Raw genomic sequence first — 13,207 nt, forward strand, 5'->3', positions numbered from 1 at the left:
TAAAATACTGAGTCGAACACGCGCTTGAGAACTCGATCGAGTTTTTCTTAGTGAAAATTGCCGAATACCTTGGTTTGCAGACGCGGTCTACCAGGAGCCGCGGGGTAACTCACCAATCGCACCGCAAGTGTTTAACTCAGCAATCCTCACGTCGGCGTTCTCTCCGAGTTGTCTACCACAAGATATCCTGGTGTCGTATATCACTATACACATGATACTACTGCGACATCACAAGCAGATCGACCGGCGCGGTGGCATCCATCCTGCAGAACGCAAAGCGATGCACCGAACACTCAGTGGACCCGATCCGTTGCTCATAGGGAGGAACGGAGAGTATAGAGACTAGGGATTGATAGGATATATGTTCCTTGTTGGAACTGGCGAAGGCGATGAGTTGGGGCACGGACTGCGGGAGATATCGTAAGCGAATCGCCCTGCTGCCTATTTTATACCACGGTTGTGAGGGAAGGCCGGGATGGAGATGTGGACGGTGGCGTTCGCGAGTCGGTCAGGCATGAAATGACGGTAAGGACATCCCCCAGATAGAAATGAGCGGGGTAACGTCAAATGCAGGCTACTACGTTCCTTAATTGCTTTGGGCAACCCTCCCCGCGTCAGAAGGTCACCTGAGGTCACCATTGGGGGCGGGTTAAACGGCCGACATAATAATTTTTTGAGAACAGAAAAAGCCATTGATTGTTGCTTCTACCGCGCAGAAAGAGTGCGACGGGTTTCGATTGTGATTTCCATCAATTCAGCCAAGAAGAGCATTGTATGACGCATGATTAGCGTGATTGGATGGGAACTGATCGTGCACCAAAGTGTAGCTGATCTCGCTTTCCTTGGGGGGCGCGGCAGGGCTGGTTTCCCACGGTGGACTTGGGCACTTACGCTCCGCCTCGACATCAGATTCAATGTTCGTCGCCATGAAATGACATGGCATGAATTGCTCCTTGATCGCTCTTTCAACTTGATTCACTCCGCGGTCGTTGAGAACGAATTGGGGGATCTTGAAGTCACCATGAGCATCATTTGGTCACTCGGGGTTAGGGGTGCCGTGGTTCAAGTCGGGGTGCTTTCATTACGGTCAGGCAAGCTTACCACGTATGTGGTCATCAGGCGCTTGATTAGTTATGCTTGAACTCACGTTCACGTCCTCTTGATCAAATACCGAGGGTTTTCCGGGGCAAGGAACTGTGGCCGGAAATTCCGGAAGGCAACTACTTAGTTATTGGTGTTCTGCACGGGTTACAACCGGGTTACCCAATGTTTTACCGCGATTCTCTTTCTGTGGTTCCCCGGGTTCCGCCGACGGAGTTTTCTCCCCGAAAGTATGTGATTAGTTGCACATGATTTGACCCTTCGAGGTGAAGGGTCGTGACCGGCTCAATTCGTCACAACTGAATTGGTATGATTACGATTTGCCAAGTTGGTTCAATGCCCGAAATATCAGGGAGGGAGTTTGATCATCGAGTTCTTCGCTGTCTGAACCAACGAATAGCATCAAAGCCGGTTAGCAAAACGCGCGATTTTTTGCCGCTCGGAAGTTCCCACTTCCTGTCACAGATTCGACACACGTGCCACTGATGCATTGTCACGGCGAATCGGAGGGAATTGTCCGGCCAGGGCTAGGGTACATAAAAGGCTACGAGCAACCTCCACACCTTGTTTTCACCCCCTCTGGTCTCAGTCGCCTCAACAAGAGACTCGCAGATGACCACTTCCCCCACAACTCTCGATGTCCAGGAAGGACTCTCGTCTGTACTCATCGACCAGATAACAGGCGAGGGAGGGTCAGAAACGTCCAAGGTTCATCTGGGCCGTACATTGATCATCTGCTTCGATGGGACGGCAAATGAGTATGACGATACGAACACTGTAAGATTTGTGGAATGCACGTGATTTTAACTGAAGTACTGCAATCGCCCTGCAGAACATCGTTCGTCTCTTCTCGTGCCTCGAGAAATCTCACCCGAAACAGTTGGTGTACTATCAGGTTAGGATTATATCCGTGTTTATTCTGATCACTGAGAGAGCCCGTGCGTTACCAGACTGGCATTGGGACATACACTACGACTCGATACAGCACATCTATTGGCCAGTGGATATCTAAAGCAATCGATCAAGGCATCGCGTTGCACCTTGAGGACCATGTAAGTTTTAGGTGGGCACAGCGGTCTTCCTGGCTTGATTCTGATCCGTCTGTGGCAGGTCTGTGGAGGATATCGATTTCTTCAGTCGAATTGGAAGCAGGGTGACAAAATCTGCATTTTTGGCTTTTCCAGAGGTGCATACACTGCTAGAGCTCTAGCTGGGATGCTACATGCAGTACGAATATATTAATCAGTAGTATGGGGACATGTTTGCCTGATCCGGGGTGCGAATAGGTTGGGCTTTTGCCACCCTCGATGCCCGAACAAGTCCAATTCGCCTACAAGCTTTACAAGAACTTGGGTAGAGGTAATGTTGTCAGTGGCGATCCCGGGTAAGAGTCCTTCACGTGTCAATGCCTCGAGCCATGTCTAATCCCCTTCTCCAGTCGGAACTACAAACGTGACTTCTGTCGTGCCGTCACTGTTGACTTCCTCGGAGTTTGGGATACTGTTGCATCTGTTGGCATTCTTGTCTCGCGTGCGCTGCCCTTCTCCCAAAGTAATAGTTCCGTCAAAGTTTTTAGGCATGCACTGGCTCTGGATGAGAGACGAGCCAAGTAAGTGGGCTTAAGCTTGATGCTTGATGCATGATTGCCAACTCTACATCTGTGCTGGTTATAAAGGTTCATTCCTTCGCCGTGGAAACTTTCGGGAGCAAAAAAACAACGCAAAGATGGGGGGGGCTGGGAGACGAAACAATCTGCAGAAGATGCCACTGCGCCAGACACTGGGGGCATTCAGACCGTGATTGAATGGGTATCGGGGTTGAGAGCTCTTTTTGTCGGCATTTTCTTTACCTTGTTCATCGAGTGGTGGGCACATGGTATATTGGACCGTCTCGGACTCCACGGCAATCATGGGCCACCCACGACCCTGATTCCGGAAGAAGAATATCCCCCCGACGTGAGGGAGGTTTGGTTTGCAGGTGGACACTGCGGTATGGTATTTCAACTCTATCCCGTTAAAATTCGTGACCCACTTCTTGATCCTAGATGTCGGCGGGGGAAACGCACCGGATGACAAGCCCTGGAATGAGATCGATAAGCAGGACCCGAACGAACCAAGGTACTCACCTTCACTTGCAAACATCCCTCTTCGATGGATGATCCGCGAGTTCTATGAGGCGGATTTGAAATATAACCTCAACATTCGCTGGCGATCTATCCGCCTGGCCCGCTATGGCATCTATTTGCCTCCCATCATTTACACCAACAACGATGATAGTGACTTGAATGTTGCCCTTGACGATGACCCCGGGAACAGGAATTTGAGGCGCACACAGAATTCTGCCGATGACCGGTCCTCTGCTCTTCCCATATCGGGGAGTACTCCTTCCCCTCCTGTTGGTGGGACTGCAGACTCCAGCAGGCTAGCACCAAGCGAAATCGTAGTCAAACCAACGGATGCTGATAAAGAAAAGCTGAAGAAGCATCCTCGACGGGCTACCTTCCTTCGATCCAAGGAGTTTAGGTCCGGTGTCAAATATGACTTGGATTTCTTCGACAGGGACTTGAAAGCTGAATCTTACGACGAATTGTGGAGGTGGGATAACTTGAGCTTTGACACCATCGCGGCAATGTTGTTGTGGTGGACGCTTGAGTTGATGCCCTTTATGAGGCATGTGCAAAACAAGCACACATTCTTGTGGGAGTCCAAACTTCGGTATGTTGGGTTTTGGATTCCAACTTCACATCGCACTGCATGACTGACGAGTTTGGGAAATGTTTCAGATTCAACATTTTCCGGGCGCGCGATATTCATCGAGGCGCAGTACCCGAACACACAGATGCTTTGTCGAAACGCTGGCTGGAGTTTTTGACTAATCGCTCGAAGCCGAGTTACCATTGGTCTGTGCGTGAGCGTATGAAGCACAAACCTGGCTACCGCCCTAGACCTTGGGGCTATGACGAAAAGATCGATGAAACGTGGATCAAAGTTTATTAGTCCGCGTTTTTGTTTTCCGTGCGATTCCTGGGTCTCGAATGTTTGGGAGACCTTGTTTGAAAGTCGAAAAAAAAAAGTGGTGTGGGATCTGCGCTGTTTTCGCTTTGGACGTGGACAAGGCTAGAGGCCCCTTCACGCTTGCAACCGATGGGAGTTTTCTCGTCGGACTCCCAGTTCGGGACCGACGTGAGATTTCTTGTTATTTATTCTTGTTCACGTTGTGTCTGGCGCCCGCACGCGGGCCAGTCGGCAGTGACATGCATTGCTAAATTGATCATATATACACTGTTTGAACTGACTGCGTGTGAATATGGGCCCCGATAATTACCTTGTATTCGATTTTCGCAATATTGGCCTTGTTTTTGGAACACGCAACCGCAAGATCTGAGAAGCAGGATAGTTATCGAGGGGACTGAATCGATGGAAGCAAGATCATAAAAAGTGCGTGATTTCTCACGTTGGTTTGATTCGGATGGGGGAATCATGCAAAAATGCCTTATTGCACAGAACAGCGCAAGGTCAATAAGTTAGATCGTACAAGGAATGATCGATCGTTGAAATAAAAGAGTAAGTTGGCGATTCCTCACCCCAAACAGTACATGTATGGAGCTAGTCACGGTACCGTCCAATTTCCAACTACAACGTACATGACAGTTATTTTCTAGCTAGCCTTTAGAGGGCCACTCAGAGGATTTCTGATGGTCATGTCAAGTTCGTCGAGGTCCGAATTAAGTACTGGGTTACTTATTTACACTTGCATACACACGGTACCGGCGGCCACCTTGATCGCGCATTGATCGAGCCGCACTCGCGGGCACTCTGATCCGTTTGTCCGGAGGGCGCGTGTAATGTACATCAAATCACACTCGCCCACTCACATCACGTTCATGTATTTGTTAGGCCATAATCGTAAATGTGTGAGCAGAGAGCAAGAGAACGTACTACCTTACGCCACAGAGATGATCAAATCTTACGCCATGCCATCATCAATAGCGCCGAACATATACATGCTATGCTGAGAACCCACATGGCGAAGTCGGGGAACCTCACGGCGGGACCTTCGTCCGGTATTGGATCGCGTCATGGCCGATACACTGCCAGCGCGAGGGGCTGGTCCCGAGAGATGCACATAATCACGCCCTCAAAATGAATCCCGGTGTCCGCGGTAATGATCGAGCCGCCATTTCGAATCGCGCGACAGGAGAATCAAAAATTGTCCCGATGTACGCCGGGTAAGTGATCTGCAATGACCTGGTTCAAGGGGTCGCAGTGGAAGCAATGATGCCTTCTCTTTAGCCATCTGGAGGGCTTCCTATCAACGGGAGTGAATTTGACACACAACAACGAGGTGGTTGTGATCCGGCCATTTTTGAAACTGGTTGGTGTTATTGATGTGGCGTTACCAGGAGATACTGTTCGGGGGACTACTGGCGACTCCGTGGACAATGAACGTCTACCGCAGAGGAGCTGACCTATTGTTGAGCATAGCATAAGGCCCATCAAACCAGCAGGGAACTCCGGTGCCCCGGTCTTCTGACTCTCGCCTCAACAAGACAACCTCCAAATGAGTGTACTCACTTCGCCCGAGGCACAATTACGTAAATTTCTGACATTGCTATTTTCAAAAATCCAGGCAAACTCCGTAATTCTGCTAGGCTGAATCTTGGGGGGATTGTACTGCCAGCATTCATGGTGAAATTAATTTGGTATTAGTCGCGGTTTCATTGGTGATGACGACTTTCCTCTGGTCCACGTCTGTTCTGACCGGTTCGGCTCGAGGACATTCGCTACGACGTAACGGTATTCTATCGCGGGTACATAATGTTCAATAACTTCTCTTTCCTTGTGAGCATACACCGCTGCTGAAACCAGTACCAGTAGCTTTGGCAATCCCTTCACCACATCTTCTTGCTGAAATTCACTCCCATTACCCTGTTGTAAATACAGCTGCCTCAAAAACACACCAAAGTCCTTGTGCAGTGCGTAAAGCGTGCTACATATGTTGTGCAGGTTTTATGCGCCCTTGGATCTTCTTGGGTTCAATAGCGTCCCTCATCACTCATGAATTTAGCGAACTATTCGGGGGCAAGCGCCTTGCACATGCGACGAAACAATAATAGACGCCTCCCACCGAACGAAGCTTAAATTCCGCCGTCGAGTCTGCACAGCTCTGCATCTGCATCATCCCACTTAGACATGGTTGTGCGATACAAATGATCGAGTTATTGCAGTGAGGGGTCATAGCTAGTGTATACAAGGGCCGCTATATATTAGAATTGTTGATAATGCAAAAGGCCCACATGGCAAACCACACGGAGAAACGTACACCAATAAGCTTCAATCCAGTCTTCGACATTTTCATCGGCGCGCCAAGGTCCGGGTCAGTAGCCGGGTTTAATTTTCATACACTCACGGACAGACCAGTGGTAAAGCGGCTTCGAGCGAGCCTCCAAGAACTTCACCCATTCGTCTGAAATAGTAGTACCTTTATATACGTCTGGTGTTGCACCTTGAGGAATATGGTGTGGCCGAAAAAAATCGAAGCTGAACATCTCACGCCATCAAAGTCAGTCGGGAAATGCTATGAAGTGACCAAACAGAGCATGCCGAAGCTTGGACTCCCTGCATGAGAGCGTGTGCTTGTCCTGCACAAGGCTTATGAAAGGTGTAGACTCGAGGAACCACCACAAGGACATGAATGCGATGCCACCAGATGTCCATTCATCCCACCTCCACATCTCATCGTACGCTGGTGCAGCCAAGTCATTCTCGACAATGTCTAGGTCGTATATGACGCCAGACTTGTACTCCTGGTACCGGAGGAATTTTGCTCGTCGAGTGTGTGCCTTGCGTTCCTCTTCCCCAGCCGCATCCGGGGAAAATTCCCTGGCGTCTGGAGGCCCGGGTGGTGTGTTGGGATCCGATTCCTTATCAACAGGTGAACGGGATCCGTCCGTTTCTGGGGAAGGGTACGAGCCATTGACTAGGTTTGCTTTGTTTGTTGAGGTTGTCCTTTTGGTCTTCGTCGTTGGGGTACTTAATTGGGGGCAACAAGATGCCATAGCAAGCCAGTTGAATGGGTCATTAGCGAACATTGAGACAACATTTCGTGTCTGCCTCATACAACGCTTGTCGTCCGATGCGTTTCCTCCGCCGACATCTAGGATTGGGAAATGAGGCGGGTGTGTTCGTGGGATGAAGGCAGGCTACCATACCGCAGTGTCCACCCACAAACCAGACGTCTTTCACGTCCGGGGGGAGTCTTTTTCTGGATCCAGTGACCTCTTCGGCCTATTACCGCTGTGGTATCCGAGACGGTCCATGACCACCTGTTGTTGTTGTCGTATTCATTTGAAAGTATGATCTATGCCTATCGGCATAGCCGCATACTTCAGTGAATCAGAGAGAAAGGGGGAGGTGAAAGAAACTCGATGTCAGAAATTTACGTAGTTCCGCCTCGGCGAAGTGAACCCGGTAGATCGACTAAACCAATTTTGGGTCGCTCTAGCTCTATCCCCCAGACCCTATCGATCATTAACCCAGTTGCTTCCTCCACATAAGCAAGCGCCCGGGCGTTGCAGACATACATAATTTCATAACGATGTCATGCAACAAATGCGGATCCGCCCGGGCCTTGCTCTGTGGCCAGTTGATGTTCATGAACACATTTGTGCTAGCCAGGATTCCACGTGCTCCCCCCACACCAGTCTCTAGTTTTGTCACGGAGGCTGGTTACGCGCGGTCATGTCGTAGGCGTTCGATTTGGGCACCACGAGCCGGTAGGCGCTGTATGCAGGGCTCTGGCAGCCCCCAAAGGTTTCCTTCCCTGGGTTCGGGATACTCTCTGGCTGCCTCTCCAGATGTTAGGAGCATGCCTCCAGGACTGAGTGAAACACTCACAAGTTCTGAGACGGTCGCGCTGGAGCCGAAGGAACACACTGGGAGGACGCTCATTCTCTGTTTTGACGGAACCTCAAATTGTTATGATCAAAAGAATACTGTACGCTGGCAACTTTGGGGAGTTCAGAAAGGGGAAGAATAAGTATTGCTAACTCTTCTTGACCATAGAATGCTATGCGACTTTTCACGTGCTTTGAGAAAGGAGAGCCTCAACAGCTTGTGTATTACCAGGTGGGTTCAACATTTTCCGGGACATGATATTGCGTTTTTTATCTTCTCGCTAAGACTGGAGTTGGCACGACTACGAAATCACGCCTTCCGACACGGTTCGGCACATGGTTTTCGAAGATGATCGACCAGGCCTTGGCGTGGCACCTTCGGGACAATGTATGTGGATCGGTCGGTATGCCGTGGAGTCCAACTCGTATTTTGCATGCTAGATTTCCCGCGGTTATAACTTCTTGCAAATGAATTGGCGCCCAGGGGATAAAATTTGCATTTTCGGATTCTCGAGAGGCGCATACATTGCCCGGGCTCTTGCTGGCATGATTCAGACAGTAAGTTTACGCACATTTTTTGGTTCTACCCACTTAGATAAGAACCACATTAAGGTTGGCTTGCTTCCCGAAACAGTTCCGGAACAAGTGGAATTTGCCTACGAAATTTATAGGACCCTCGGTCGTAAATTTACAATGTCCCATCTAAGGTAATGTGGACAAATGGTGCTCGCTTCGTGGCTAATGATGAGGCCCAGCCATGATTACAAACGGGACCTCTCTCGTCACGTCACGGTTGATTTTCTTGGGGTTTGGGATACCGTTACTTCGGTGGGGCTGCTCTTCCCACAAACACTGCCCTTCTCGCAGACGTCGGGATCTTTCAAGGTATTCCGTCAAGCATTTGCCTTAGATGAGCGAAGGATGAAGTGAGTCTTTCCTCATTCGTATTTTTGGGTATGGAGAGCTGAATCCTACTAGATATGCACCTTCACCTTACGCCCTACCAGTTGCAGAACAGACACTGGAGAACGGCTCCTGGAAGACAACTCAAGGTGGCATTAGACTTGCCTCACCGAACTTCTCCCATTGGGACAATTTTCGTCATTGGCACCTGGGCTTGCTCGGATTCGCCGTTGACATACTGATGACACCCACCCACCTCTTTATTGGGTGGCTGCCACTGGCGCTTCAGGGACTGAGAAGGGAAATGCTATTGAACCTAAAAACCGAAAATAACAAAAGGCTCATCCCAGCGAAAAGTATGGTTCCTCAGGGAAGACCTCCTGATGTCAAAGAGGTATGGTTTGCTGGTGGACACGGCGGTAAGTTGCGTGATCCCAATGAACGATCCCTTGACCATTTCGTAATTTAGATGTAGGTGGAGGGAACTCAAAAGATGTTGTCAAGACAAGGAATCCGCACCCACAACCCCCCACGCTTGGATATATGCCTGCCCTCTCAAATATTCCTCTACGATGGATGATCCGTGAACTATACGAGGCCGATCAGAGGTATAATTTGAATATTCGATGGAGGCCGGTCCAGCTAGCACGATATGGAATTTATTTGCCACCCCTTCCCCTTACTAATGATCCCCCCAACAATATATCCTCATCATCGACATTGACCATCGGGAATCGGGTCATTGAGCCTTATCCTAGCCTTGAAACATACCCTCCGCAAATCGTTCACTATGAGTCTACACCGGATATAGACGAGGCACGAGAGAACGATCGGCGGCGCGCAAAATTCACTCGGTGCCTTTTGTACAAGTCTGATGTCTTGATCGACCTTGACTACCATGAAGCGGATCTGGCGGCCCCAATGACCGACCGAATCTGGATGTGGGAGCAGATATGGAAGTATGATGGGATGCAAGAATGGGAGAATAGATTCCCATCTGCGAAGCAGGCAATGGAATGGATTGGACATAGTTCACATATATTCGCTAGTATGGTACTCTGGTGGTTCCTTGAGTTTTGGCCTTATGTTAAGATGGTTCGAAGCGGGGGTAAATTTAGATGGCAAACCAAATTCGAGTAAGTCATATTTAGTTGTCATGGCTGGTCAAGATTGTCGATGATCCTAAGTTTTGGAACAGGATAGCTGTCAACCAATTTGGCGCTCGGGAGGAGCCTGGAGTGGTTCCAGTAGACCTTCCCAATGGTAGCTCGAGAACCTGGAGACATTTTGTTAAGAATCGTTGGAATATATACGTCCACGATTCTGTTATTCAGCGAGCAGCGAATAAGGATTTGGGATATTGGCCGCGACCTTGGCCAAGGTCGCGGAAAAAAGAACTTGGGAAGAGATGGAGGATTACTTATTAGGTAATGGTAAAGCCATTCATCCATTGTGATTGCAATTGACACCGCTCTGATCTTGCATAACATAAATTGCGTTCGACTTCGTTCTCTTGACGTCCTGCCATTCTGGGCCACGCTTTGTCGTTTGTGCAGCCCATCCACGGCGGTGCTGACCTTCAACTGTCCAACAGCTTGATTGCCACAAATCATTAGAGTGGAATAGCGCGCGGTGGACTTAATATGGTGCTGGGCTGCGATTGTCCCAAACTCAGTCGGGTCAATTCTTGTTTGCGTCTAAGGAAATATTACGGCAGCACGACCCCCCATCACATCAGGCGTCCGAGGCATGGAAGAAAGGCATCCAAACCCAATAGCACATCTCACGCAATGCTGTGTTCTTTGCTAAATGCTGTGGACTTCCCCGGGGGTGGGATTATTCGGACTGTGTCAACGTCCACCCTTATATATTCATGTGACGTGTGGATTCACTAGTACTTGTATTACCGTGTACACGGCTGTTGAACTGGGAGGCCTCTAGAAGCACAAATAAATCGCATAACGGCCACCAGCCACAGATCGAATCAATGTGTACGTACTTGAAGTGGTGCGGAATCATATTCAGAAGCCACAGCAGTCATGCCCCTATTCGTATCTCTGAGGAATGCGGAAACTGACGCTGCAGAGAGATAATTCCCCACATCTTTCGCCGACGAGGCGCAATTAAGTAGTGCTTGTCACTGGGTCTGTTTCATGTCGGTGAAGCACCATGTTTCATGATGCACACGGAACACGTTCAAGATTGAACGAACTAAAAGGTCCGATACGTTCTTCCTCAGAAGCAGAATCCTCAGCTAGGAGGGAACGTATGAAGAGTCGGTGACCATCGACTTTGCTGAGCACGGATTATCGAACCTCGGAAAGAGCGGGGAGACGCCGCGATTGACGCTGAGCGAGCAAAATGTGTCGACTTGAAAAAGATCCCGACCCGAGGGTGTACTATAGTGGTGAAGAGTATGGGATTTTAGCACGGTAGAAAACTCTGGCGTCATGGGATGGCATACTTTTGAACGTGCTCAAATATTGGAGGGAGAAGCCACGTATGAACCAATTCCCACTGATCGAAGATGCTAACATCCGTCGGAGGGGAAGCAACGCCCGGTCTATCCAACGCAGCTGATTCTTCAAACATTCAAACACAGTCAATCCCCAGTATGAGACACATCCACACTCGAGCATGAGCACCTGGGTTGAACTCTGCCAATACACGGACCCATTCCTGCTGAAGCTTCAATATAGTTTCATCATCTTCATGGCCAGTGACACCATAGAGCACAGTCGAACGGGCGTCGCAGGTGCCTCGGGATGACGTCAATGGGATAGCCCGCAGTATTACTGCAAGATGAGACGGTCCATCCGCTCTATGTAAGCTATCACCCCTGGCAATAATTCTCTGCACGAGCTTCGTAAACGAGACAAGGTCCCTTCGAACAAGCTCCCCGTATAAGAACGAAGTGTGGACTAGGTAATCGATCTCTAGCTATTTGCGACGTGTCCAGCCACGACAACAGGGAATCGTGTATGAATCTTTCGGACTCGGTGTTCTCCTGGGTCCAGTTTGTGCTAGCCAATCCGTAATGATACATACTGCAACGTATATCGGCTGCTCCCCTGATCCAGTCGTGACACTCCAAGGAGAACATTAAGTTTTCGGGTAAATGTTTGCGACCAAGTCTCGTTTTCTTGTTCTGTACTCAGAAAACGGACTTCGCGAGGGTTGGTAGTTGGGCCGATAGAATTGAGTGTTTGAATATCAACGCTGGTGGATCTAAGAGAGGCAGCCGCCCGAGGAGGAAGAGATATAAAGGTAACAGCATCGTTTCGAGAAGAAATAGACTCGAACGATTTGTCATGAAACATTGCTGAGCGTGCGGTAGGAGTTTTAGGGAAATTATCTTCAAGAAGACGCTTGAGATGAGAGATATGTTGATACCACATTTTTGGATGTACGAAGCATTCCGGTCGCAACCTGAAGCTCTTTGAATGATAGCCTCCAGAATCCCTGCGAGGTTGTCCTCGAATGGAATAGATTCAATTTCAGAAAGCTTTGCCAGGCAGCCTTCGAGAGGCGCAAGAAAGGTGCGATTTTCCGCCAACACCTCAAGGTATTCCTGAACAATGACAGTATCAAAGCCAAGTCCCTCCGCAACGTATTCTCGAAATAGCGAGAGCCTGTGTGCACCGCGTCAGCACACGGCCAATTACTTATAGAGGGAAGGAACTCACGCATAGAAGTCGAGCGCGTGATTCTGGGTCCGTCATAACCCCTTGAAAGCTCTGACGTATGATGATGCCCGGATGATACGCTGATGGAAGGTATATCTCTCCGATAAGATTTCACAAATTAATGGCTTGCAACTAGTTGAATTGGGCGTGAGTGCATTACATAAAGCATGACAATTAGATAATGTGATTGAATGCACCCCTGATCTGGAATAACGGCGCTAGCTTCATAATGAGACATCGTGGCTCCGGGGGACGCTGACCGACCGGCTGCAATACTTTGGACCTTGTACACTTTCAACGCGCTATCTGGAAAGTTATCGATCGGCCCCCCTACGACCAGGCAAAAGAAATTTGCATGCGAGAACGAACTGACTTAAGTAATAAGCCTCTATACTTGCCCCATTCTTTGGGCATTGACGTGTGCACACCGCCACCCACTTGCCTCCACTAATGTACGTCGCGTACGTGTGCCATGCCGGCTTGCCATCCTCCTCTGTACGAGGCGAGCGCCGCGACTTGTGCCTCAGTATGCTGTCCGATAGTGTACTTGCTAGTTCATATCTGGTTCGCATCCCTAATCACACTCATTCTAGGTGACCTGATACTGGTTTTCGCTCAGTAG

General features: G+C 49.3%; 4 protein-coding genes across 4 annotated transcripts; 2 read left to right on the plus strand and 2 right to left on the minus strand.

The window, feature by feature from the left end:
- Nucleotides 1-1,713: 1,713 nt before the first annotated feature.
- EI90DRAFT_3124026 (uncharacterized protein) lies at nt 1,714-4,097 on the plus strand (the record flags this gene model as incomplete). Its single annotated transcript, XM_039063672.1, has 9 exons — nt 1,714-1,878; nt 1,934-1,996; nt 2,052-2,153; nt 2,212-2,328; nt 2,388-2,485; nt 2,540-2,710; nt 2,777-3,090; nt 3,146-3,815; nt 3,884-4,097. 9 exons carry the CDS (start codon nt 1,714-1,716, stop codon nt 4,095-4,097), a joined length of 1,914 nt encoding a protein of 637 aa, XP_038915725.1.
- Nucleotides 4,098-6,547: 2,450 nt separating this feature from the next.
- EI90DRAFT_1099712 (uncharacterized protein) lies at nt 6,548-7,630 on the minus strand. The gene is made up of 2 exons (XM_039051493.1): nt 7,313-7,630; nt 6,548-7,257 (listed from the first exon to the last, which is right to left on the minus strand). Exon 2 carries the CDS (start codon nt 7,217-7,219, stop codon nt 6,665-6,667), a length of 555 nt encoding a protein of 184 aa, XP_038915726.1. The 5' UTR covers nt 7,220-7,257; nt 7,313-7,630; the 3' UTR covers nt 6,548-6,664.
- Nucleotides 7,631-7,968: 338 nt separating this feature from the next.
- Nucleotides 7,969-10,039, plus strand: EI90DRAFT_3124029 (uncharacterized protein; the record flags this gene model as incomplete). The annotated part of the gene is made up of 8 exons (XM_039063673.1): nt 7,969-8,097; nt 8,166-8,228; nt 8,283-8,384; nt 8,438-8,554; nt 8,609-8,703; nt 8,752-8,922; nt 8,975-9,318; nt 9,369-10,039. 8 exons carry the CDS (start codon nt 7,969-7,971, stop codon nt 10,037-10,039), a joined length of 1,692 nt encoding a protein of 563 aa, XP_038915727.1.
- Nucleotides 10,040-11,153: 1,114 nt separating this feature from the next.
- EI90DRAFT_3124030 (uncharacterized protein) lies at nt 11,154-12,297 on the minus strand (the record flags this gene model as incomplete). Its single annotated transcript, XM_039063674.1, has 4 exons — nt 11,154-11,298; nt 11,364-11,481; nt 11,545-11,839; nt 12,067-12,297. The coding sequence occupies 4 exons, from the start codon at nt 12,295-12,297 to the stop codon at nt 11,154-11,156; spliced, it is 789 nt and encodes a 262-aa protein (XP_038915728.1).
- Between the last annotated feature and the right edge of the window lie 910 nt (nt 12,298-13,207).

This window comes from Cantharellus anzutake (assembly GCF_015039405.1).
Source record: "Cantharellus anzutake strain C23 chromosome Unknown EI90scaffold_25, whole genome shotgun sequence".
NCBI classification, from domain to species: domain Eukaryota; kingdom Fungi; phylum Basidiomycota; class Agaricomycetes; order Cantharellales; family Hydnaceae; genus Cantharellus; species Cantharellus anzutake.